Source organism: Penicillium roqueforti, assembly GCF_015533775.1.
Source record: "Penicillium roqueforti strain LCP96 04111 chromosome Unknown scaffold_03, whole genome shotgun sequence".
Classification (NCBI taxonomy): Eukaryota; Fungi; Ascomycota; class Eurotiomycetes; order Eurotiales; family Aspergillaceae; genus Penicillium; species Penicillium roqueforti.
This window is the reverse complement of record NW_024067567.1, coordinates 281,987-308,195: the sequence shown is the minus strand read 5'-3', so window position 1 is coordinate 308,195 and position 26,209 is coordinate 281,987. Positions and strand designations below refer to the sequence as shown.

The following is a 26,209-nucleotide window of genomic DNA, read 5'->3' as shown; positions in this document are numbered from 1 at the left end:
TGTCAAGCAGGGGTTGGGCCTACTCAATAGACAGACTCGCCAGTTGCAGGCTCCCAGCACTGCTTAATTGCATACGGATAGGCGGACATTTGTTAACGCCGTTATGTTTGGAATTTGTCCGGGCTATCACTCGTAGATACATGTAGAATTGGTATCTAGGCTCTGCTATTACGGGTTGTGATGCAGTAGGATTGGATGTGTTATTCTTCTTTCTAGTTTGGTAGATTGCTTATCTTCGTGTTATATAAGAGAGTGTGGGGTCCTCGTTGGATTATATATCATGCTACATGTATCTTATTATAAGCTCTTTGCAATTGGATATAATATTAACTTGTTCTAGTCGCAAATTTAGCATTGCTCCTAATGTCCGAGTGTCTGTCACATCGGATTATGATGTCTCGGTTAATATCCTAGCTTATACGTAAGTTTTTTTGACGCTCTAGGAAGCCGAAGTCATATAGCTGCATTTGATATGCCACAGAATCAATGGACGACCCTCGCCCTTTCGGTGATATGAGCATAAACGAAAATTTTATTTATGCAATATTGGATAGACTAATGAAAAGAAATCTCTTAGGTTTATATCACATTTGCAGATATCCACATTTTTTCTTGGTTTTACTTATACTTGCATCTGAAGCGCTGAGACCTCCACTCCTAGCAGATTTTCTTCTATGATGCGTCATATCGGAGCGGGTATCAAGTCTCCACAATTAGCGGGTAATAGAGGGCGAAAATGTGTCGGACACCCAACAAGAACTCCGACTGACACGAGAAAGACCGGGAGCGCTGCCGATTGCTCACATCAGACGTGCGATTAAGCTCCCAGAGACAATGATAGGCCGACCCGGGCCGACGTTTCCTACGATATGCACGGAGTAACTAGGTCGATAGTCAGACCATCGGGATTTGTAAGGCTATAGATGGGAGAAACCGGGCCAGTTATGAAAGTGGAGCTTCGAACTTCCCCGGATTTTGTCAAATATAGCTTTGGCGCGGGAAACGTTAGAGAATAGCGTATTTATGTGGAACATAGACGTGCGTATAAAGAGAGTCCGTCGGTATGCGGGTAATACCGGTTGAGCGTCGGAGAATATCGTAGGTCTTGGGAATTGGGGGGCGGGGGAGGAAAGGGGAATATCGTTCAGCAAGGTGAGGGATCAGTTCGAATATCATCAATTCGACCTTGAGAAAGAGCGTGGAAGCGTGGAAGCCAAAGTCGTAGCATAATTTTACCCCAAAGAAGACCCCGACCGACCGAGTTTGAAGATCGCCGGTTAATTTTCTCCTCACCGGGAAATTGCTTGTCCCCTCAGTTCTCCAATTTTAGTATTTCTTGTCCTTTTTAGGGAGGTTTAGGCGGTTATTCGAGCTTGGACAGGAAATAAGTACAAGTTTCAATGGACGTTATGAGCTTAGATCTTAGAGCAGCCTAACTATCCCCGTAAATAGCAGGTGAATCATCGCAGTGGCAGAAAAAAAAAAGAGGAAAATGTACCCAGTACCTCTGCTTGCTGCAGGAAGCACGCAATGGGGGAAGTACCAGGTACACAGCTATCCCCTTTGGTCCGGCTACACCGATTCGCCTAAAGCAGCAGCCCAACAATGGAGCTTATCAAAGCTTTTTTCTTCCCTTCTTAAATTATTGTCACCCTTGATTTTCATCCTATTTGTATTTCCTTTACTACATTTGGTGCGCCCTTTCACAATGGCTGGCAGCACGCTAGCAATTCGCAAGATGGCTCCGTCCATGCAGCTGTCGTCCATGACGCGCAGATCGATGTCCACGCAGCTGGCCCTTCGCGCAAAGCCGATGCGGTCGACCAAACTTATCCAGTCTGTGTCGCGCATCACTCGTCGTGGCTACGCCGATGCTGCCTCGAAGCCTACCCCTTCACCCGCCCCGAAGCCTAAGAAGCGTTTCAGAGCTCTGCGTTGGGCCTGGCGGTTGACTTGGCTCTCCGCCATCGGTCTAACCGGTGCTGTCGCATACAGCATCTTCGACCTCCGCCAACCCCCGGACCAGGCCCCTCCTGACCCATCAAAGAAGACTCTGGTCATTCTTGGTATGTATCGGTCGCGATTGTACCCCTACAGCCGACGTGTCGCTAACGCGACTGTGCTCGTTCAGGAACTGGCTGGGGCTCCGTTTCCCTCCTGAAGAAGCTTGACACCGAGAACTACAATGTTATCGTCGTCTCTCCCCGTAATTACTTCCTCTTCACTCCCTTGCTGCCCTCATGTACCACCGGTTTGATTGAGCACCGCTCGATCATGGAGCCTATTCGAAATATCCTGCGCCACAAGAAGGCCAGTGTTCAGTTCTACGAGGCCGAGGCAACCAAGATCGACTACGAGAAGCGGATTGTGTATATCAGTGATGATTCGGAAGTTAAGGGTGATATCTCGCACACCGAAGTTCCCTTCGACATGCTCGTGATCGGTGTTGGCGCCGAGAACGCGACTTTCGGTAGGATTCACTCTCGCATCTGAAACGATGCATTTTGGACTAATATCGTAACCTATAGGTATTCCCGGTGTTCGTGAGAACTCCTGCTTCCTGAAGGAAGTTGGTGATGCCCAAAAAATTCGTAAGCGTATTATGGACTGTATCGAGACTGCCTGTTTCAAGGATCAGACCGAGGACGAGGTCAAGCGTCTGCTGCACATGGTTGTGGTGGGCGGTGGCCCCACTGGTGTTGAATTCGCCGGTGAACTCCAGGACTTCTTCAATGATGACTTGAGGAAGTGGATTCCCGAAATCAAGGACAACTTCCACGTCACTCTCGTCGAGGCTCTACCCAATGTTCTGCCCATGTTCTCAAAGCAACTGATTGACTATACCGAATCCACCTTCAAGGAGGAGGAGATCTCCATCCGCACCAAGACCATGGTGAAGCAGGTTACCGACAAGTACATCCAGGCCGAGGTGACCAGGCCCGACGGTACCAAGGAACTTGAGACTATCCCTTACGGTCTTCTCGTCTGGGCCACCGGTAATGCTATCCGCAGCGTCGTCCGCGACCTCATGTCCCAGATCCCTGCTCAGGCCGAGTCCCGCCGCGGTCTCGCTGTCAACGAATACCTCGTCGTGAACGGTACCGACAATGTCTGGGCCGTCGGCGACTGCGCCATTGCCAACTACGCCCCGACCGCCCAGGTTGCCGGCCAGGAAGGTGCTTTCTTGGGCCGCCTCTTCAACACCATGGCCAAGACCGAGGCTCTCCAGCAAGAGTTGGAGACCCTGTCAGAGCGCCAGTCCCACGCCAAGGGCGACGAGGAGCGCAACCTGATTTTCGACGAGATCCGTGAGCGCCAGAAGCAGCTCCGCCGCAACAAGCAGATCGGTCCCTTCCAGTACTCGCACCAGGGCTCCTTGGCCTACATCGGTAAGGAGCGTGCCGTGGCCGATATCAGCTGGCTGAGCGGCAACATCGCCAGCGGTGGTACTATGACCTACCTGTTCTGGCGCAGTGCCTACCTGAGCATGTGCTTCAGCAGTAAGTTCTAAGCTCTATCCAACACTGATTGAAAGTCATCATTAACATATAATCTAGCTCGCAACCGTGTCCTTGTCTGCCTCGACTGGGTCAAGGCTCGTCTCTTTGGTCGTGATGTCTCGCGGGAGTAGACATATCCACCCGGCTCTGATGACCTTCTGTAATCTTGCCAATCCCACTACATTTTCCTTTTGGATATTCAATGCCTTCCCTGACACATTGACTGTGTAATGTGTCCCGCTACGCCCCCCTTATGCCATCCCCAACCATCCTTCTCTTTATTTCTCTTTGCACCTGTGACCGTGATAAACATATTCATTTCCCTTTTTTTCTCATGACTCACTGTTGGTGCTGCGATTGGTTCCGCCCAGAGACAAAAGCATTAATTCGCATCTTCTTTGTTTCACTTTGGGTTTCTTTTCAGACTGTACTGTACGCTATAGGAATATATAGACTGGGTTTGGGGTTGTTGTATCAAACCTGTCATTTCCATCTGTGTATTATCTTTCTTCCTTGCACAGTGTGGTATCACACTGCGTGCTTGGACTCTACCTCTTGCTCGCTGAACGAAATTCCTTTTATTCTGCGGGTCAATATCACAGATCTGGCTCATTGTCAGCCGGAGGAAGGTATCCGTCGCCGTTTTGTACTCTCTTGCTCTGCACGCGCACTTCCAAGCTTCGCACCTCCTTGTGTCTTCTCAGCCCATAGCCCTTACCAAGATTGACATCTCCCACCGGCGATCGAAGTCCTCATACCAAGTCCCACGCCCAAGTATTCTCGCCGAATTGCGGCCAAAGATAGGCTTCAGTTTATGACGAGTTAGCTCGATGACAGTTTTTAGGAGGAGGCCTCATACATTCATGTGTAGGTCTTATACTTGCCGGCCAAACTCTAGTGTAGCTAGGATTTTTACAAATCAAGAATGAAGAAAGGAATAGATTATCAACCTTGCGATGAATGGTCTATATATACATTGACTTCAAAGCAGTTAGAGATACATACTCCCAAGAGGAATAGGGGAAGAAGACGGCTAAACAGGATAAAGAAAGCGATGAGAACACTAGCAGAGGTATCGAAACTCCAGATCGAGAAGAAAAAAAGAGTGTTTCGCACAGGCAGTAAGGGAGAAGAGTCAAAAAGCCCAAACATCATATCTTCTAGAAAAGGTTCCAACGGCCCCGCGGTTCCTTTCCAGGAGGCGTACGATCTGATTTCCGAGCGCGGCCGTCAAGCTGTCGGATGCCTTCGATCTTCTGCAGAGCCAGCTCCAGCAGCTCCTTTTTGCGGATGATGTCCAGGTGACGGCGGATGCGGGGATCCTCGCGGGCAAACCGCTCGACCTCGGCATCTGAAAGTTGTCGTCCAAGCCTTGAATCAAGCTCACGCGGGAAATTATAGTAAAACTCAGATAGGAGCTCGACGTTGAGGAATAGCACGGCCGTGGATGTAAGTTTATCTGCCACAACATCTAGGAACACCTCTGGGCAATAGTACTTGTTCTTCTGTGTTGCGCATTGCTTGGACCGGACAGCGAGAAGTCTCATCTTGATAAGATCCGCTCGGTCTCGGAGGAAGAGACCTTCTCGTCCTAGATAATACATGTCAGTGTCTGTAAATAAACGAAGGAGAGAAATACCAACCTCTCGCCAACAAGGCAGCACTGAAGCCACCCGCACCGCCTTCGCCGTTGCCCTCTAGTACTACTTCGCCCTTTCGCACTCGGTCGATAAACGCGACAACGTCTTGGAGTTTTCGCTTTCCAACCGTGTCTTCCACATGCTTCAGGGCCGACTCGCACGATTTGAGCTCTTCCTTTAGAACTTTGCCCGCGTTATCTCTGCCTTTAGCCCATTCAGGATCTTCGATCTCAATCTCAAATTTATATGGCTTGATGCAATTTTCGACTTGATCGCTGGTGCTGAAAAACTTGTCATTCAAAATACCGGTGCATGCATCGGTGATCTGTTTGCGGGCACCAGGGTGGGAGGCGAACGTAGAGGAGGCTAAAAGCGAGTCCACATGATTGTTGAGGGCATTGGCGACAACTGTCGTAGCCAACCGACCAATTCCAAGCTTTGTTAATGAAGAAGTAGAAGCATCAAGCTTCCGGTGCCAATATAGGGACTCAGCATCGGCTTTTGGAAGATCCTTGAGAGGATCTAATTCCAGCAGCGGAGGATCTAAGTCCTCGACTGGCTTGTTCCAGTAACGCTGTGCCAGAATGTCCATGACTCGCTGATCCAACTCTGCCTTAAGCATCTCCCGAACCTGCGGTCGCCCGAAACTTTCCGCGAATGCCTTGAAGGAGTGCTTGAAAGCATCGAGGCTCTCAGCCAAGTGGGACTCCGCGCTCAAAGGCCGATCATTATATTGAACCTTGAACTCATAGGTTGTCTCTTCAAGCTCTTGGCTAATGGCGTCTCTGGTTCCAGACAGGCTAGATGACATGGTCTGCTCAAGAACCTGCATCAGTGTTTTCCGTAATGTCGAAACACCGACTGAGACGTCAGAGTGGGGACCGAATTCATTTTGATGCGCAGAGAAGTAGGCATGTTCATTTTTGAGAATGGCGCTAGTAATGTTTCCAGGGCCTCTAGAAAAGAGAGCTGTTGTTTGAGGAATCCTGGTAACAACACCCACGTAACCTAGCCGGAGGGGGTATTTTTTATCGGAAAGGACATCGTGGCCACGTTCGGGGCTGACAAGGTCCATCTTCGTAATCACACCGATAGTCCGTTCACCCCGAGGGTCTACTCGACGACTGGCTCGAAGTGCTGTCGAGTTCGCTAGGTCAACGTCGGCAGCCGAGATCGCCAAAATGACATTTGGTGGCTGAATGTACCTATCGCAAAGATCAACAATCTTTTGCTTGAGCTCTGGGGGCTGATCTCGGCCCGCAACCTGAATATATCCGGGCAGGTCGATCAAAGACAGATCCGGAACATTGGGAGAATATATCGTAAGCTGAATGGGATCGTCTGTGACACAATCCTTTTCGGGAACGGCAAGGTTCAGGTCCGTGAGTGTGCGCTGAACTTGAGAAAAATCCGTGATCTTTCCGAGACCCAGAGCCGGGAATTCACCATATTCTGCCTGGGCGTTAGGGGTGTTGACCAATGTGAGCTCGATTGGCCGCCGGGTCACCATGTTCGAGCCCTTGGGCAAGAACTCATGGCCGACGATAGCCTCAAGAACAGAACTTTTGCCCGACGATTGGGATCCAATCACGACAATCGACGGAAGAGTGAGCGTGCCGGACTGGCCGATGGTCTGGAGAATATTCCGGATTTCAATCATTTTGCGTGTGAGCAGCATCATTTGGTCATCCTCCGCAACATCTCTCTCCGGTCGCAAATCTCCCTCCCCCGATTGAGCGTATCCAAATGCCGCAGTAGTAGCAGCGGCGGCGGCAGCAGTACCAGCCCGACTTTGTTTCGGCTCTTTGCCTCCACCACCAGACGAGTCACCATTTCTCGACTCGGACTCCTCGTCGAAACGTAGGACCTTCTGCAGCCAGTCAGGCATTTCGATGTTTCCGGTCGTCTTATTCCACCCGCGTTGTGTCTGATCAGCCATGCCCTGTAGCCCTTGGAACAAGGTCGAAGCTGTATTCCCCGCTGTGTCCGAGGCTTGCCTGAAGACATCCATCACATAGTTACCGGCCTCTGGAAGATTGAATCAGCCTGAGCTTCTGCTTGCAGTGAGCTTGATACACGAGATACATACGAGTTGCTTGGTATTGAAAATAAGCTAGACCCGCGATTGTTGCACCGCCGAACATAGCCGGAATCCTGAAAAGCTTCAATGCAAGCTTCGGAAGCATTCGAGCAAATGAGATTGATCGAACAGCAGGGACATTGTGGATGGCATTTGCACCCACTGGCCATGCTCGTCCTCTGAGAGCAGCGCCACCATCTGCGCGTAGCAGGCCTCCGGTCCTCGAGCCTGCATTATGGATATGGCGAGCTAGTTGACCGTTCCGCAAGAGCGGTCCTAGCCGATGGGAGAGTATCCTCCCACTCATTATTGTTGTAATATCATTCAATAGAAAATGGATATGAAAGTGATGGCCTTACCGGATCACTGCACATGTGACATCAAGCCTAACTTACAGTCCCCGTGACCTGCGCAAGTAGCCGCGTAGCTTCCCGTAGCTTCCAGTAATACCACCGTCACGTGAAATATGACGTGCTGTGCAAGGGAAGTGAGTTTGCTCTTTTGTGTTGATTTGATAAAAACAATCTTTCCTCTTCGTGATCTCTAGCAAAAATAAAGCTCAAATATCTTGCTTTTTTGGCTGTAAGATCGCGGGTGACGTTTGGGCATCTCACCGGTTCCCAACAGTCGGTGACTCTTCTTCCGCCCCGACCCTCCTCATACATCCTTTGACACCAGTACGGCCTTGTTCAGACTACAAATTTGGCTTACACCTTGAAGCTACTAGTAAATTTGGAAGTGGAATTTGATACAGTGTCATTTCCACCGCATTGAATCCAGGCCAAACATGTGTCGATTCCTGGTAAGGTCCATCCCTCCAAGCATTGGGCCCGAAGCTAATATCTCGATTAGATTTACAAAGGGCGAAATGAGATCCGTCTCAGTAAGCTGATAACCGAGCCAAGTCATTCAATCCTCACTCAATCATATGATTCACGCCTGAGACTGGTAAGTACCCACATAATTAGCATATCGCAACACGCTGACATGTAATATCAAGGACAATCGCCGTCCTGTCAACGGTGACGGGTTTGGTGTGGGCTTCTACACAGACCCCAAGCTTGGACCAGAACCTTGCATCTTTACTTCAACACTGCCGGCCTGGAATTGTGAGAATCTAGAGCGACTCGCTTCCAAAACATGCTCAAACCTGATTTTTGCGCATGTACGCGCAACAACCGAGGGTTCTCTTGCCGAAAACAATTGCCACCCGTTCCAGCACCAGTCCTTGATGTGGATGCACAATGGCGGTATCGGTGGGTGGAGCTACATCAAGCGTACGCTGGGAAGCTCACTCGCCGACAAGTGGTACCTGGGTGTGAAAGGTGGCACCGACAGTGAGTGGGCATTCGCCCTCTTCCTTGACTTGCTTGAAAAGGAAGGAGTGGATCCAAGCTCTGACCCCGGCCCTGAGGGATTCGGGCAGGCTCTCCTACGTCGTGTTTTGATGAAGACCATTGCCAGAATCAATGAAATGGTCAAAGAAATTCCAAAGAAATATAATGTCACCGGAGTGGAGACTCGGAGTTTGTTGAACTTTGCTGTGACCGATGGCCATACTGTTGTTTGCACTCGATACATCAGCAGCAAAACAGATGAGCCTGCCAGCTTGTATTTCTCTTCTGGTACTAAGTGGAAGGAAGGTGAAACGAAAGGACACTTCAAGATGGAGCGACACGATAAAGGTGCTGATATTGTCCTCGTGGCTAGTGAGCCAATCACATTTGAACGACGTGAGAACCCTTTCTCTCTCTCTATGCCTATGAACATATGCTAATTTTATACGTAGACAATTGGGTGTCAGTCCCAACAAATTCAGTTGTCACAATTCACAAGCAGACTGTTATGCTTCACCCAATTCTTGATGAATTCTATGGCGAAAACCTCAACCACGACCGATCTTCCTGCTTTGCTGTATCCAAGGGACTTGTTAGCACCGCTCCTGGGACAACCGTTCGACCAACGAATACGCAGGAGTCTTGCGCCCCTTCAGCAACTTGCAATGCTATCGGAAACACCAACAGTGGTATGGAAAGCTTACGATCTGGTCATGTTACCGAATGTGCCGTGTCGTACTAAATTCGGCATCGAGCCGATCATTCTTGGAGTCTACTGTGAGGTTCAGCCAGAGACTTCAAAGCACTGTCTTAATATGGCGTTGGAAAGATGAATATGCCGGGATATCTGAGTCAAATTGGAGTTTATGAGTTGGAATGTAAGCGTTTGGGGTTGTGTGGTCTTTCGGGTTATATAATTTGCAGAATTCGAATGTAAAATGAATGTCAAATTGAATTTGGAGAAGTATTAACTACTCAGCCAAGAGTAGACCACATGGTATTCATACAATTGGAACTCTGAATCCATGATTCCGGTTTGTTTGTATATATATAACACCCGGTCACGTGGTTACGTATCATGACGTAACTTAAAATCAAAGTCCACAGGTGGACCTAACTAACTAGTCAGGAAGACCGAGTCAGGCATCATCTGCTTGGTTAAATTACTCCCTAACTCTCTATGTCTATTTCATGAACATGGTTGTCTGAGAATCTTAAAATGAGGAAGACTTTACTACTCGTCTTTATTCACGGTTTCAAGGTATGCAAAATGCCTGCTTGTTGAAGACCTGGTCCCCGCAAAGAATTACAGATTTCAGCCCAACAAGATTTGTTTTTTTGACCTAGAACTTACGTTGACTGATAAAATCCAATTCTAGGGCGGCGATGATACTTTTGGCACGTTCCCTGAGTATTTGCGCGTTTTCGCAAGCAGAGCACTTCCTGCGGTCGAGGTCGCCACTGCTGTCTACCCCAAGTATGAGACTAAAGGTGACTTGAAAGAGTGCGTGGCAAGATTGCGAGATTGGTAAGACTATGCTCAGCTCCTCTTGTGAACACATACAGGTTTTACTTACGACGATATCTCTTCTGTGTAGGTTACAAGATACTGTGATTGATCTTGAAGTAGCCAGCCATACGGCATCACCCACCGTTGATCCCTCGGTCCATGTCGTTCTGATCGGTCACTCAATGGGAGGAATAGTAGGAGCAGATGTTCTCCTTTTGCTAGCAGCGGAACAACCAATTCCTCGAAATACGCAGCCAGGGTTAAATGGCATCGAATCTATCGTGGAACCGGGTACTTTCATGTTCCCTCATATACAAGGAGTGCTTGCATTTGATACCCCATTCTTGGGCATAGCGCCAGGAGTTCTGTCATATGGCGCAGAAGGACACTATCGTACTGCTGCAACCGCCTACAATACCTTCTCCGAGGTAGCAGGTCTGTTCGGTTACGGTGGGAACAATGCATCAAACCAGGGGACCACCCATGCATCCCCGAAAGAGTCCCCCAAAATGTCGCCTTCCACACCCGACGCCGCCGCGACACCTTCCTGGCAACGATGGGGTAAATATGCCATGTTCGCTGGCGCGGCTGGTGCTGTTGCCGCTGGCGGCGCAGCCTTATATACGCAACGCCAGAAGCTCACTGACGGGTTTGGATGGGTATCATCGCACCTCGAGTTTGTTGGTTGTCTCGCGCGCACGTCGGAATTGCACGAGCGTCTCCTGCGATTGTCAAGTCTCAAGGAGGAACGTGGCATCGGATGTGTGAACTTCTACACATGCCTCGGAAAAAATGCGACTAGTCTTGTGGAAAAAACATCAGCAAACAAAACATCCTTCAGCCAGAAAATCATTAGGTCGAGGAACAGGACCTTCTGTTCATTGCCAGCAGAGGTGGAACGTGGCGAGGGATCTCAAAGTCCAGGACTTTTGTGGACCAGGGCAGTTAATGACCAGGCTACTGACGAAACAAACGCACATATTACCATGTTTCTGTCCAAAGAGAATCCTGCATTTTTTGAAATGCTCAGGGAAGCGTGTGCGGTCTTGGTCAAGTCGATAGACAAAGGCTGGTATGATTCGTCCACCGAACCGCCCAAGAAAGACGATATCAAGCAACCACATGCAACAGAGGGCACAAAAACCAAAACAGACGGGGACTTCATGGATGGCGATGACGTTGTTGTCGTTGACTGAGATCTGAGATCTGAGATCGCAAACTCTAATTCGACCCACAAATCCCCCAGTTTTCGTTACCATAGACGTTCTACAAGAACTCTACTCCGTACCTATCGGACTTCCCCTGGTCGGCATACCACTTACTTAGACTTCGCGTGCACTGCACCCTAGCGCACAGCGAACTACATGCAAAAGATTCGATCACCATATCGAGATTTACCTCCACAGGCAAAACTCGCAATGGGCCTTGATCGTCGCGCAAAGTCCAGAACAAGGCGGTGCGGTCGTATTCACTCCGCTTCGACTTTCTGAGCAGTCATACCCGAAGTTTTCTCAGTGGACGTTTTCTTCGTTTGGGAACATGGCAGTGCTGATCCTGTGTCCTACTTGTTCCACTCTCTGAACGATTGTCTGCCTACTCCGAAGCGATCACACCCTTGAACTGGTATGACGTGGTCCCGAGATGTTGGGGATTTGCCCGGGCCGTTTTGCATTATTATAACGCATGGTAACACTTCAAAGTTTTCTCTTGCGATTCACATTAGTCTATAGCTTCTTGTTATGTAGCCTATCCCTGAGGGTCTGACGCCTAGACGGTTTGCTGAGGGGTGATGGACGTCAACTTCTTTCCAAACAAACTTGTCGCTAGGTCGAAATAGAACTCTCAATTCTCGTATATTGTTTCAATCACTAGTGGTAAATTGCGTACAGTTTTCTCTATGTCAACACTTGATCGGAAGAGCAAAAAGCAAAAATATCTTCCTTTTATTGTACCCCTACGATAATTGATAATCATCCATGTAATTAGTATATGACGATGTAACTTATACCCTTGCTAGAAAGAATGCCCTAGCGCGCCGATATGGTGGAAGCATTTGGATAGCCGCGAAAAAATATATAAATGAGATATCATGAAGTCAATAGTCACATATACAGCGCTTGAATGAAAGAAGAAAGGAGCGATGAAAACAAGAAAGAAAAACACAAGGAGGTAAGGAAGAAGGGTCAATAATTATGATGACCGTACGTTGAAGAGCGATGGTGGTACAGGCTGCCCGCATACTCGGAGTTATTGTCGGGGTAGACCGTAGCTCGGCGCTCTTCCTCGGATAGAAGTTCCTTAACCTCCCAAGTGTTTGGCTTGACACCGACGGAGAATTCCAGATCCTCCTTGGTAATCGAGTCCCAAAACTAAAGAAAGTTAGCAGGACCAACGCCATAGGCGTGAAACGTGAACTTACCTTGTAGACCATCATGACTGCGAGGAGATTGCAGAATGTAGCAAAGAAAAGGCCGTCCAAGTAATGCTGCACGTTGTTGCAGATAACGTCACTGAATGCATACAATATAACCTGGCCAATGATGAAGACGAACACGCCGAACGAGATATGGCCTAGTGGCCAGCGGTCATCCAATGTGTTCGCAACTAGGAGCAATTGCATGATCAAATACACAGCGATGGAGATGGCGTTCAGCAAGTAGAGCACCACGAACAAGCCAGTGGTATTCTTGGGACCCATCGAACCCCATGACTTGAAAGTCGCCAGCGAAATCAGAAACGAAAGAGCGAACATCGCTGCGGAGGGGACTCGGATCAACCAAACGGAGAGGGCTGTGCCGTCTTCGTACAGCTGAAAGCCGACGAACCCGTTGACGAGAAGACAGGTGCATAGCGCGGATATCAAACCGTTCTGAACAGCCACGAAGTACGGGAACGGGCCACTTCCTGGAGGAACGACACCTGCATCAATAAGAAGCGAGAAAAGTGTCAGAGCTAGGTAGATGTAGAAGAAGGTGACGATCTCTTTACGGCCTATTTGTAGTGAAAATGTCAGCTAGTTTGCGCCGAATGTGAGTGAGGAGGATGCCAGACGAACCGACGGCAGTAAACTTAGATCGAACGTGCAAAATCATGATCACTGTCATGCTAAGCGCCATGATATGCATAAAGGACGCGGCGCCCTCGAATATAATGGTATTCGCAACCTCAATATTCCGCGCATAGCAGTTAGATATGATGCCAGTTGACCCGGAAATTGTCGATGCCGGGCCCACCAAGGAGCACAAAGGCACGGGCGCCTTCTCGCATATCGTGTCGAACTGACCGAACCCCATGATGTCTGGTCACTAGGATATTGAGTAGTGCGACAACAAACAGTTCAAGTTCCAGTCGCGGCGGGTCACGAATGTTGAGTGGACGGTCTCCACAACGACGGGGGTGGGATGGTGGAGGAGATGACGGTATGTGCCTCGGTCCCCAATAACAGCGTGGCTCTTTCTGCACCCCAGCTGCACTATTTAAATCGGCTGATGCCCGCTGACAGCCAATGTCGAAGGTCAGATCACCCCTGTGTGAATCGTTGATGCGAGGGGAAGTGTCTCAGTTTTCGCTTTCAAGATCACGGGATTGGAATCGCCTTTGTAGGTTTAGCGTCGTTGCTAGGGTGGCCCCGGGGCGGAACCTGGCTTAGTCATTCGGAGATCGGAAACGCTAGATCCAAAATGGAATAGCTCGAAGAGATCTCATGTGACTCGGGTCCGAACTCGGCCCAAGCCGAACTACCACGCTAGTTATGTCAATTATACATTAAGGGGTCAGGGCACAATAACACACCATCCAACCCAATTTAGAAAGTCGACTAGGGACCGTTGGGACTATCCGCATACTGCAAGCTATCTTATCTACTTTTTCGGTCTCCACAAGCCGTTGGACTTATGTGATCAAGACGATTTGGTGCTGGTCATGATTATTGGACTGTAGTCTACGGAGTCAAAGTTGGGGTTAGATGGGGTTTGTATTGGGCAGTTCACCTTTTTCCTTTCTCTTTCTCTTGTTATTGAATTAGACTTCCTCTGTATGTGGACTGACCTCTTGTCTCCACACGACCCTACAACTGGGGCATTGTCGCACCATCGTCTACTTTGAGACTAGGGTTTACCAATCCGAGGCCTCACAGTCATCTGTTCGCCAGACCAGCTCCCAGTTAGGTGATTGTCTCTATGAATGGATACAACGACGCAATCCTGCAGATGGGATGGCTTGATCTTGATCCGAGTGAATGGTACATTTTGCCACGGACAAATATCGCCTATGCAGATTGCCTGATAATCGGCTTCCGAGTCTTCGGAAGCGATTAAAATGAAAGGTATCCATTGCATCAGGTTTCATCTATAGGGCATGGGTTGAGATCAAGTAACCTTGTATCGATCCCCCTTTTCTTTTGACTTTTGAATTCTAGCGTATAGATGTCATAATGCGGCGGAAAGCCGTTTTCTATATAAGCTCCCCGATCTTTTTGATGCCATCAACGCTACTACACTGATTTGTCAATCTGCTTAGAACACTTTATAGCATTCCTCAGGTGTTTTGTTTCATGTATACCACTCATAGTCTGATTGTCGAACAGTCTTTGCAACATTATATGACTATCAAATGTGGGTAAGTCCCGTCGATCCTCATGTGGCACAGAGGCTCAGACGCAAAGCTCCCTTTTTGATAAGAAATAAACAAAGAAAATAAATTATCGGAGCTTATCACCGGCTCCGACTGCCCAACTCGTCCTTTCTCCGGTTTTCCAACAGGCCCAATCTTGCACAATGTTATACTATCGACACCAGACTATCTCCCAACAAGAGAAATCCTCCGTGTTCGCCTGACCCCTGGCTAGAGAGAAAAAAAAACCAGAATAAGCAGTGCCAAGGTGTTTGACAATTTGGCTTAAGGTCTCGAGATTTAAGAGACTGCCGAAGATATTTGTCTCATGCATGAAGATCCCGACTAGCGCCACGTGTGAATTTAAGAAGCATCAACGGCTGCGAGGAACCGTGTCGATCTCCCATCTACCCGATATTTGCGATGTTCGTTCTCGCTTCCTGACAGTCCCCTAAACAGAATATTAAAAGGAAACCAAAACAAAGCAAAAACGCTAGAAGAATTCCTCTCAACGGTCATACAAGTTAAAGCCTCTCTTTATGCAGGACCCGCTTTCTTGACAAGGGTTTTAGGGGGTGGAGATGGTGGAGAGAATGCCGTGCAGTACTCAGTACTGTATACTACATCTTTACCCATCCTTTAGGGATCGAAGGTAAATTTCGTTTGAATATCTTGGGTTTTCCATTAATTTTATTTAATTTTCGGATTTTTATCCTTTTACTTTATTTTATTTTATCCTGTTTATTTATTGCCATGCCCTTGGGCGTCATGACATCCACCCTCCAAAGCAAACTAGTGACTCTTATATCTAGTCGAGCCTCCATCTATATTTTTCCGATTTCCTACACCTTCAAGATTGATATCTCATCCCTCACAGTTCAATCTATTACACAGTGTTGATTCTTTTCATTCCATTTACTATCTCCCCGGTCATACTTCCATCGCAGCTGGCCAGTTTCACAGATCAAAACCCCCCTCGATGGGATCGAAATGTGCAACTTTTTCAAAAACTTTTACATATATTCCACTTGCTCCAATCCTGCCGCCCACTTCCTCCGCACCGAAATGGAGGGGACAAAAGACAATAGCACTTGCAAAGACAGTCCACACGACCGATTCATTGTGGTGGTGGGCAAATGTGTACTCTGCTCGTCTGCTCGATGATTGCCTACCATCATTCGATACTTCGGGCCTCAGGGTACTCGAAATAAAAATTTCACCTCTGAAACTCGGTCAAGGGCATTTTCTAAAGTTTACCATCCCGCTTCCTCCTGTCCGTGGTCCTTGGCATGCAAGACTCCATCCAGGAACTATGTATTCGGGGAGAGCCGACCCTCCACCGATAAACGCGGCTTTCTGAAAAACATTCAACCCTTCTCTACGTGACTATGATCGACAAATTTATAAAATTCGGCTTCTTTGATTTGGATTTGTGGGGCAAACCGTGCCGGTTTAAACTTTGCTTCGCGGTCGACGCGTTCTCCGATACTTTGTATTATTGGCTTTTGAAGCGTTCATGTCGTCCCGTTTCATTGTATCTCTTTTTCCCTATTGTCTTTGTTAGCGTCTGGTACCTTGTTTGGGAGTCTGGTGGGTTTCATATATGAAACTTAGACGAGTGAACCTTCTGATTTTTCAGGCTTTGATTCCCCGATTTGGAGGGTTTGCCCTAACTATGGTTCACTTCAATGCCTTGGTATGATCCGAGAGCTCTTTGCTTCTAATGGACAGGGAGCTGGAAAAAAATGTATTGTACAAGTACTCAACCAATTTTCAATTGGTCCCTAAATCACATGCTTGTTGGAATGCTCATGCACGCGGAACGGATATATTTTCTGCGACTTCTCTGACTGGTTCCCAACAACGTTCGGGCCCAACCGCTCACAGATAGGTAATGCAATCCGTTCAATCTAACTCTCTAGGGGCCACATGCGCGACGTGGTTGATCTCTCTTCCATCACATTCCGCCATGTCTAGGCCAGGGGCAAAAGGGGGTGTCCTAACACAGTGCGGAAAGACAACCGCGCACAAGTAAAATGACAACAACCAAGTGACTAGAGAGAGATTAAGGTACCTATGCCGTAAAATGAGCATCGAATGGAGGACTCCTATAGTTCCTGTAGTAGGGTCACTATCTACGAATTCCCCCTCGAGCAGCTTCGGCTGGTCCGCTTACACAAGGGTTGAATTTTCTCCCCGATCGAGTCCGTGCTTTTCCATGATAGGATGGACGGAAACATGAAGGATTGGAATCAGGTTTTCCCATCTGTTGAGCCATACTACAGGGCATCATCCATGGAACTAGGGACACCCAACACAGAGCGAAGACCACGCAATCTCTGCTTCGGAAGTACCGATTGAAGAAGTAGAGATCAGATATAGTACACAGCCCTCCCCTTGCAGGGATGTTATAGTCTCGTTCTAGCCATTTGTGTTCTTTGCCTAAGTTAGCTTACTCTTGTCATTTATACTTGCGTCAATTTCACCATACTTTCGCCTTACAGCCCCGTTATTTTCCCCCCTGGAACTATATTATAAGTCCATGCACGATGCCACGTGTAATCTTTGTAAGGGACCTGGGGCAAGGGTTAAATATAGGTAGAGGGGTGAACATTCATACCCCAAGACCCCAAGACCCCGAGAAGCTATTGGCTCGTTCTCCCTGGGAAACACATCCATGGGCACATAAGAGCTTGGGGCTTTCGTACCCGAATAACCCGAGGTGTGGATCCACGGCTGATAGATGCCCTTCCGAAACAGCCTTGGGGGGGACCGGCGGTCCACGCGTCCGTCCACGGGTGGTGTAGCTGAATCAGTGGAGTGAAACTAGGATGCATCCATGGATCGTCTATTGCAATTATTTGGAACCCCACGGAGTAATTTCCTGGTCGAACTACGGAGTAAATATACGGAGTAGTACTCCGTACTCCGTAGTACAATTGAATTCATCGAGAAAGCCCTGGAATCTGCTCAGGTGAAAATGTGCTCAGTCTGTTTCACACGTGCATATTTCCCAAATTCTCTTTCCTATTAGCGCTAGTTCGAGATTTTCCGGAAATGAACCGACTATTAGAGTTTCCGTTGGCTTTTTTTTTTTCTCTCTTCCACGCTAAGACTGCGGATTCCTCTATCTGGACTGTGTTCTGCTAGGCCACTGCGTTGTCCTGTAATCCATACATACAATATGTATTAACTATTTGCTTGGCTTCCGTCAATTAACACAGAAAATAGCTAAGGCGTTGGCGGTGAATGAGCTTGTGCGCCGTCCGTGCAATAATAAGCTGTGATACCAATATCATTGCGTATATAGGGAGGAGTACAACGTAATTTATACACTCACAGAAAGCCAAGTCTTGTTATTTGTTGTACCACCCCTGAAGATTATAGTTAGGAACTATGCCGACGGCTGAATCGGGTAAGTGGCACGGATAATGATCTATGGATCAAGGTCAAGGTGGTTTGTATACAATCTACTTCATATTTATTCCCTTTTTTTGTCAGGGTTTTTTTATTCGCCGAGCCTATAATTTATATTACGGCTCTATCCCTAATTCAAAATTAAAGGTATGATGTACACGGTCCCTCAAAAGACCAATGTCTAGAACGTTATGCTCAACGCCTTTCTGCTAGGCTAACGTGGCTTGCTTTTTCACATGTTCATGAATACTAAACACCAATTGATTACCATAGCTTAATAGTTCAACAACCGCGGCGGAAATAACCACGAGGAGATGATAGCCATGATTGTGATACGCGACATGTCTATAATTTCCACGATTGAGCTACCGACAGGGGTCTCATCCTTTTGGGGGGAGGGGGGGAATGCGCATCTAGACCTGTATGGCTCATTAGCCTCTAGAAAAACCGTCGACTCGGATGAATATCAATCTCCAAAATAGAATATTAGAACAGGTCGCACGCCCTTGTTCTTGCTTTATTTGCTCTTGCCGGATACAGGAGCGACGAACTGAGTTGGGCTGGAAACCATGCGATTCGTTTATCGCTGAATATTTTTAATCGGAACGCTTTTTCCCCTAATAAAACACTAATCTTATTTCCTCCGATAGGGGTTTCTGATATTTTCTTGATTTTATTTGTATGTTGTATGGTTCCCTTCTATGATCGTGTTGTTCTATTCAATTAGACTAGCTCGTGGATATGAGGCTTAGCATGCGAATCCAACGAGAGGATGTCCTCGAAGAATCAATTGAGTAAAAATTGGTGATTGATGTCCAAAAAGCCCACTTCTCCAGCCTATGTATGTCCCCGGTCATAATCCACGCACCACGTGCGACTTCACGTTTTACACTATGGACGAGATATCTGAGCCTTGTTAGGCATAATATCAACTTCGGCAACCCAAGAAACGTGGCCAGATTTAATAACAGACACAAAATAGCCAAAGATTATGGCATTAACAACTGTTCGTGTGCACATCGAGTTTTTAAGGTTGAGTCCTGAAGCCACAACCGGTTACATACCGGGTTGTGCCTGAGCTAGATCATGAATACCAGAGCAAAGTGATTTGTCGGCAGTAAGGACGAGTCCCGGCATTTCTACCAATCCAAACTAGCTAAAACATCTCGTTTCTTTGCTGAGATGGTAGGCAATATCCAACCGCGTATAAGCGTATAACAAGAGCACAATACAACAAAATCCCAAACAGCATGCAGAACAGCCCAATCAAACCACTTTTCACCCAAACCTTCACCCCAATCCCGAGCCCCTAGAAACGCACCTCAGGCCGAATAACAAGCCTCTTGTGCACATATGGCGGAGGAAGAGTAGTATATCTCACGCAAGGCTTGCACGGGAGTTTTTCTTTCGAGGAAAATGGCAAACTTGGGAGATCGCCAAGATGTAGACTCAGAATCGACGAGGCTCTCTTCCGATCAAAGATTCCTGATTTAGAGCCTAGTGTCGAGGCTGAGGGAGTTGGTGTATGGCCTGGCGTATGCTGTGGCAAGCAGGAGACTGTTATCAGACTCCGAAGATGGTAGAATGATTCTTCCTCTTCCTCCTCCTCCTCCTCCTCTTTTTCTTCTGGTTGTTCCAGCTTAAGTTCGGGTGCTGCTGATGGGGGCTCTGCTATGGCGGCAGCCACTGATGATAGGGCGCTATTGCTCGATGTGTTGCTCACGGTAGCTGCAAGAGCAGCTAATTGATTGATGATTTGGTCTGCTTCGTCGTGGTGTCGTGTTGTAGTCATGATTATCCCAGTTTGATGAGGTTCTTTATCTTGGGATTTGAGTTCTTGGGACGTAGTTGGGGAAGTGGAAGATTTGTTCGTGTCTGATCTTCGTCGTCGGGTCCATAGATTTCTTAGCAGAAGGAGAAACATGGTAACGATTAAAGAAACCACTTAAAAAGAGATGTCAGCTTGTCCAGTGTCTAGATATGTCCTCGGAGTACGCACAGTTCAAGCGACTAATCAATATTGAATTTATCAGTTATCCAAAATCCTTCAAATCTTTAACTAGAGATCCGATGTTTAAAATCTAGGGTTCCCTTCTAAACCTCAGATATATATGTCCTCGGTCAACGCACGAGCTTGATACAATGAAGGGATTCAACGAGCAAGACTCCGACCAGTCGGTGCAATACAAACCAGACTGGATCTGAAACACCACCCAGAATCCGGGATGATCAGATATTTCCCGGAAGACTAGGCCGTTAGAACTTCATGAATATGACTGGATGAGCTTAAAATGTGGATTCGGAGACTAGTACTGCCCCTCTCGTTTAGGTGCATCAATATAAACAGATCAACATGCAAGCATCCTACCGTACGGAAAGACCCTACCGAAGAGTTGATAGATCATTCCCCAAATTGGAGTGTTGCAAACGGATAGATTAGTGCGGATGTGTATCCCGTAGATCACTATGGCACCACATTGCCACAAATATTAGATTCGAGTAGGTTCGAGCTATCTTGCCCCGTTTGTGGATTGAGAGATGGGTGGGTCGGATCGTTAGGGCTGGTTTATAACGGGGCCGGAGTTAAGATTACCAGGGCAAATTAAACCATCAAATTAAAGGATATGTGTCCATATTCTTCGAATGTCATTGCGGACCGGTCTATGACATACTTCGAATTTGGCCATGGACCGAAATCGTAATATGACCTAAGCATGCAAGCCGAGTCATAGAAGCAAAAGCAAAAGCAAAGGCAACAGAATCACTCCGTCCTCGGATCCCGGACCATGCAGTACAACTACCAACAATCAAAGTCAGCAACAACCCAAACAGATACGAGCCCCACAAGCAAACACTACCAAACAAGTACAATGTACATACCATGCAAGCATCCACCCCATCCCGACACTCCATCTCCTTACTCATGTGAAAGCCCATACGCTCATAGATCGCCACATTAGGCACATTCTTCGAGCTCTCGAGGTAACACTTGATTCCCTCCTCATCCGCCCGTTTCGTAACAGCCTCAAACAACAATCTCCCGATACCCATCCCCTGCGCCTTAGGACTAACAGCGACAATATTACAGAAATAGTACCCGCGCGGATCATCCCAGATAGAAGCCTGCGCCTCAGCCTGCCGCTGTTTCCAGATCCAGTACCTGTTCGTGCGCAGCCCGCCGCGGCCAAAGTACCGGATGTTGTTGAGCATCTGGCTGAAGGATAGGGCCCATGATTGGAACCAGGAGTACCAGCTCTCTGGTTGCGCGGCAGGGTGGGGCGCTAGCCAGCAAGAGACCCCGAGGATTGGGGCTGGGGTTAGTGTGGTGCTGTGGGATTTGGAGTCGGTCTCTTGGGTTTCTTTTGCAACGTAGAAGAGTGCATTCTTGATTCCCCAATGGCAGCGTGCTGCGAGAGAATCGTAGTTTCTTTGCTTGTTGAACTATACGTGGAGTTATCTCTCAGGAGACGTAACTGCCGGCCAAGTTGACCGCGTCACGAGAGAGATGTATGTTAGTCTGATAATAAGGAGTGGATATATGTCTTTCTTCTTTTGCTTTTGGTAGCGATTCTCAACGCGCGACGTACCTTGGATGAATCGAAGGCCCACTTGAAATAAGGGTCGTCTGCAAATGCCTGCTGGATTATCTCAATAACACCGGGGATATCAGTCTCGGTAAGAGGCAAGACTTCAACAGCCATAATGGCGGCTTGGGAACTCTGTATGGCGGGTAGATGACCACAATTTAGGCAAATCGGAAGAGATAATTGAAGGAGACAAAGAAAAAGCAAGTCATGGCAGTTGGGGAACCAGACAACCTCGGGAATGTGGAGAGAGTTGGATGCGCCTTATCGCTGACACATCAGTTCTTATCTCTAGCCCTGAAGGGCTCCAGTGCCAGTTTTTATGAGAGTCGGGATTTCCTGGAAAGGTTTGATAGGTTTAATACTTGAGATCATTATTCAGTTTATCACATGTATCCATATAAGGTATCTGACTAAATGACCCATTTCGCCTTTTGTCCCCGATCAACCTCGGGGAATGAAAGTCCAGTATCAACACCAGCCAAAAAGTATAGCCGTTCATACATGAATCATAAACAAAGTGCTATTAAATGGAAAGAATATAAATCCAAATATAACCCAGAGAAGAGAAAGAGAAGAAGAAGAGCCCAAACTCAGATCTGAAGAATAGATAGCATAGCTGGAAAACATGTGCCTGACACCAATCCCAATATGAACATTAGCGTAAATTCATGATTCAGACCTCGTGACAGCTTTCTTCCTTTTTTAGAAAAAATTAAGAATAGCAGTATTACTGGAAATAGTCTTCGAGTCGCACCCATTCGCGGGGCACGTCCATGCTGCGGTTGACGCGTCCACCCGGCGTGAGGGGTACATCGACGCGGCCACGACCGCGGTCATCGTCTTCATGCTCTTCATAGAACGATAAACGGGAGAAATAATCCTCGAGAACGGCCTCCCGGTCGTCCCCGACAATGGTATCGTATTCTGGAGGTGGGGTGACAAGCGGTGGCGCGGGAGGGACGTCCTCGAAAGCGGGGGGTGCGTAGGAGGGCGCACGGAGCAGATGCATTGGGCGAGGTAGGGTAGGTGTGTTGCGGTCGTTTGGTGGTGTTGCAAGATGTGCTTGTGGAGGCCGGGCGAGACCGCCAGAATCGTTGGTGAAGCTGCGGGAGAAGTTGTGGCCTGTTGAGCCGCGGCGAACGATGGTTCCTGGTGTGGGGCGGCTGTCTTCACGATCGGATGATGTCGCTGGGGCGATGACTTGCTCTCGAGGTGCAGGAGGTGCGCCGGGGCATCCGCATTCGAATTCTTGGGCTGGGGAAACGGGTACTTCGGCTGGGGTTGTGTAGGCTGGTAGGTAGATGTTGGCCTGCGTGGCCTTGCAGGAGAGGATGTGGAATGGCGAGTCTATGGAGATTTCGAAATGTCTTCGTTTGGTGGGGTCTCTTTCGTCGATCTTCGAAAGACGGAGGACAATCTGCGTGGATCGATTAGTATCATTATAACCAAAGAAAGAGGAAAGACTTGACATACTTTGATCCAGTGGTTGATCTGAATGTTTTCGTATGTGGTATCGAAATGCAGCCGCTGACCCTCGTCCCTGCCCTTCATTTCGTGGCAACTTGGCAATTGCACGTTGAATTCCATCTCAGTTGGACCGACACCAGAATCATTCGACAGATTGCCTAGCAGATTCGTCCGATTCCGATCCACAACCTCATCCCCCCTTGCAGCAGCAGCGCGGTGGTCCCAGTCGATACCGCCGCCTGCAGTGACACGCATGGAGCTGCCAGGATACGTGCTGACACTAGACGAGTCTGCTCGTTTTTCGAAAAGCAACACCTTCTTCGCTGGTTGCAACCGGTGCACGCTCTTGTCTGCTGTCCAGTGCTGAATGTTCTCCGTCACAAAGACCTTGATTCGGTGGCACTCTACTTTCGCTAGCGGAGTTAACTTGAACGCAATTGGGATCTGTGAGCCCAGCGGGAAGGACTTCCCCGAGATGACGATGTCGTAGTGAAGTTGGTCTTCCCAGTTCCGCGAAATCGCAATCGGCTCGACTTGCTCCAATGAACCCTCGGCAGGGGTACGGATCACAGGGATTTCCATGGTACCGAGGAGATTTGGTCGGAATGCGCCTGATCGTTCCACCATTGCTTCTAGGTCGTATCTCACAGAGCCCAGATCCGTTTTGATTGTCTCTGGCAATGATCCGTCGATTGGAAACTCGAAGCTGTATAAATAATCGCCTACGGGGAACATGCGGTAATTTCGCTGTGGCTGGGGTTGCGAAGTCGGAGGTTCGTTCTTGCTGAAGCTGCGTGAATGTCCGTGGTTGGCTTGTAGAGAAAGACGTTTGACTTCGCGGGGTGTTGGTAGGGCGAGTGAGGCGGTAGAATTGCGATTGGAGAATATATGTAGTTCTCGAGTTGTCATCGTCACTCCCTCCTTGCCTGGTACGGACGACACCGGTTTGGCATGCTGATAGTAATGTGCGCCATAGTCATTCTGCATGAGCGCGGTGTCACCGTGATTGAAATAGACCACACCATGTGTGACGAGATCTTTCTTATCATGGAAGTGGATCTTCCTAGGAGGAATACCTGAACAATGTTAGCTCATGTTCAGGTACAATTTGATGCTGTAGATTCTCACCATCTGGCCAATCGGTTTGGGCATGGCCACGGAAGCAGATCGAGATCTTCTTGATCTTGACACATTTGGTAATCTTCAAATGCATTTGCCCCCGCAGAATTGCAGACTTTTTACTGCTTGGGTCTTGCTGATCATAACCCTGCAAGAAAAGAACGGGTTCTGTGAGGGCAATCCCGACAGAAATGCCACTCCCAGTGGCTACAATCTTCTCATTTCGCAAGGGAGTAAATGGGGTGGTAGAATCGGTATTCACGGTATGGGGTTCATGTACTGAGCGAGGCAGCACCTCGGTGGACGATGAATCCGATCGCATCTCGTCCTCCAAGTCGACCGATATCGGCGACAATATAATCTCCGAAACTGGTCGTACACTAAGACGTTGCGAAGGCGCCTGAACTCCAGACGACCGCAAGCGAAGGAATCGCTTTGCGTTCTCACGTGGGCGCGCCAGCTTTTTGAAGATTGAGTCCCGACGACTCCGTTTAGGGATCTGATTTTCAATACAAACCGTGTGGCGACGAGGCGAGCGAGTGATGAGATTGGAAATTGATACTCCTAGCGATGGAGTTCCTGTGAACTCCGAGGGCCGAGTGGGGTTGCTAGAAGCCGACCGAGAAGATAACTGCGCTGGCAGAGGAAGGATATTAGCACCCATCATGATGTTATTTGTCTGCTGAGCATCGCCGAATAATTCCCAAAATTGTACGTATATCCCTTGGATACGCTTGTCGCCAAATTGGGCAAAACACAAGCCTGGTCTTCCAACAAGAAAGGGAATACAAAAGTGCAGGGAATGTGTTAGACAGATTCAACATACCTTGGATCTTTAATCTTGTGAGACGATGTTTTCTTTTTTTTTTCGTCCCTTGAATCCTTTCACGCAAGGAGACTGATCTTTGTAGGAGGATGGAATTCTCGGGGGTGCTGACTTCATAAGCAATCCTCCACTCTGATCATCGTGCAGATCTCTATTTCGACGTGTAGGATTGGCTGTTATAGTGCGGAATTGTGGCTCCTTTTCCCTTTTCCCTTTTTCCTTGATCTCTATGACTCCGCTCACAAGGCGTATGTGGCGTCGTATGTGATTGAAAAAGGTCCGTGAATATAGTTAGAAAGGCGAACTACTTAAACTAAAAAGAGTCCTGATCCACGGAAGCGAAAAGAAGAACCTGAAAAGCAAAATATAAGGTGCCAGAGGAGCAGCATAAATCCGAACTCGATGACAACACCATTGAGAAAGCCGGGGGGAGAGACGGAGCCTGGTCTCATATCCGGCGATCCGGGCCATACGTCTCTACCATCTACGGTTTACGGATTTTGCTCGGCATTTCTGTCAATATTTGTGGAGAAACATTCCATTGGGGTCTAGAGTTATAAATGCCTCGGATCTCACGGCCTATACAAACGGCTTCACGGATTCACGGCATAGGGCAGTGCTAGCGCCCAGCTCTTGGATATCTTGGCCTTGTTGATCTACATAACAACTTAGAAAACTGCATCTTTAGTTGCGCTTTAATCACTCTTTTTATGACTTTATTTGATACGTTTAGGACTTTACACCAGATCCCATGGATTTTGAAACCATAACAAATATGATATGAACCTAGACCTTTGCATTTCTTAAATCCTCGTATATCATCCTCCGCATGACTTACTTATGATTTCCGTACATGGCTAGTTACTCCGAAGTTGACTAACTACCTAGTTAGTTAGTTAGTTAGTTACAGTAACTCGTTCAGGGCCTGATTTTCAAGGTTCACTGCACGGCTTACACAGCTTAGGGCTTAGGTGGAATGTGAATGGTCGGAAGATAGACCCCGATAAAGATGGTGATCAGTTCTAGTTCGTCACCATCACCTATGTGCTGTACATCGTAGGCACATCAGACTATTATACTAAATACTACTGGCGTGACGACATGTCCATCTTACG

The 26,209-nt window shown here is 48.0% G+C and overlaps 8 protein-coding genes across 8 annotated transcripts; 3 read left to right on the top strand and 5 right to left on the bottom strand.

Moving 5' to 3' along the window:
- Positions 1-1,708: 1,708 nt before the first annotated feature.
- Positions 1,709-3,631, top strand: LCP9604111_2548 (uncharacterized protein; the record flags this gene model as incomplete). Its single annotated transcript, XM_039070037.1, has 4 exons — positions 1,709-2,066; positions 2,132-2,470; positions 2,529-3,500; positions 3,558-3,631. 4 exons carry the CDS (start codon positions 1,709-1,711, stop codon positions 3,629-3,631), a joined length of 1,743 nt encoding a protein of 580 aa, XP_038931300.1.
- Positions 3,632-4,660: 1,029 nt separating this feature from the next.
- On the bottom strand, positions 4,661-7,527 carry LCP9604111_2547 (dynamin-related GTPase MGM1; the record flags this gene model as incomplete). Its single annotated transcript, XM_039070036.1, has 3 exons — positions 4,661-5,091; positions 5,144-7,168; positions 7,230-7,527. 3 exons carry the CDS (start codon positions 7,525-7,527, stop codon positions 4,661-4,663), a joined length of 2,754 nt encoding a protein of 917 aa, XP_038931299.1.
- A 480-nt stretch (positions 7,528-8,007) lies between these two features.
- On the top strand, positions 8,008-9,299 carry LCP9604111_2546 (glutamine amidotransferase subunit DUG3; the record flags this gene model as incomplete). The annotated part of the gene is made up of 4 exons (XM_039070035.1): positions 8,008-8,022; positions 8,073-8,168; positions 8,221-8,953; positions 9,010-9,299. The coding sequence occupies 4 exons, from the start codon at positions 8,008-8,010 to the stop codon at positions 9,297-9,299; spliced, it is 1,134 nt and encodes a 377-aa protein (XP_038931298.1).
- Positions 9,300-9,776: 477 nt separating this feature from the next.
- On the top strand, positions 9,777-11,263 carry LCP9604111_2545 (esterase/lipase family protein; the record flags this gene model as incomplete). The annotated part of the gene is made up of 3 exons (XM_039070034.1): positions 9,777-9,818; positions 9,937-10,085; positions 10,156-11,263. The coding sequence occupies 3 exons, from the start codon at positions 9,777-9,779 to the stop codon at positions 11,261-11,263; spliced, it is 1,299 nt and encodes a 432-aa protein (XP_038931297.1).
- Positions 11,264-12,250: 987 nt separating this feature from the next.
- Positions 12,251-13,360, bottom strand: LCP9604111_2544 (chitin synthase export chaperone; the record flags this gene model as incomplete). Its single annotated transcript, XM_039070033.1, has 3 exons — positions 12,251-12,436; positions 12,487-13,058; positions 13,123-13,360. The coding sequence occupies 3 exons, from the start codon at positions 13,358-13,360 to the stop codon at positions 12,251-12,253; spliced, it is 996 nt and encodes a 331-aa protein (XP_038931296.1).
- A 6,044-nt stretch (positions 13,361-19,404) lies between these two features.
- Positions 19,405-19,887, bottom strand: LCP9604111_2543 (uncharacterized protein; the record flags this gene model as incomplete). The annotated part of the gene is made up of 1 exon (XM_039070032.1): positions 19,405-19,887. One exon carries the CDS (start codon positions 19,885-19,887, stop codon positions 19,405-19,407), a length of 483 nt encoding a protein of 160 aa, XP_038931295.1.
- Positions 19,888-20,856: 969 nt separating this feature from the next.
- LCP9604111_2542 (GNAT family N-acetyltransferase) lies at positions 20,857-21,796 on the bottom strand (the record flags this gene model as incomplete). The annotated part of the gene is made up of 3 exons (XM_039070031.1): positions 20,857-20,892; positions 20,976-21,536; positions 21,683-21,796. The coding sequence occupies 3 exons, from the start codon at positions 21,794-21,796 to the stop codon at positions 20,857-20,859; spliced, it is 711 nt and encodes a 236-aa protein (XP_038931294.1).
- Positions 21,797-22,409: 613 nt separating this feature from the next.
- LCP9604111_2541 (arrestin family protein) lies at positions 22,410-25,211 on the bottom strand (the record flags this gene model as incomplete). Its single annotated transcript, XM_039070030.1, has 5 exons — positions 22,410-23,099; positions 23,156-24,225; positions 24,278-24,904; positions 25,095-25,101; positions 25,158-25,211. The coding sequence occupies 5 exons, from the start codon at positions 25,209-25,211 to the stop codon at positions 22,410-22,412; spliced, it is 2,448 nt and encodes an 815-aa protein (XP_038931293.1).
- Positions 25,212-26,209: the final 998 nt, after the last annotated feature.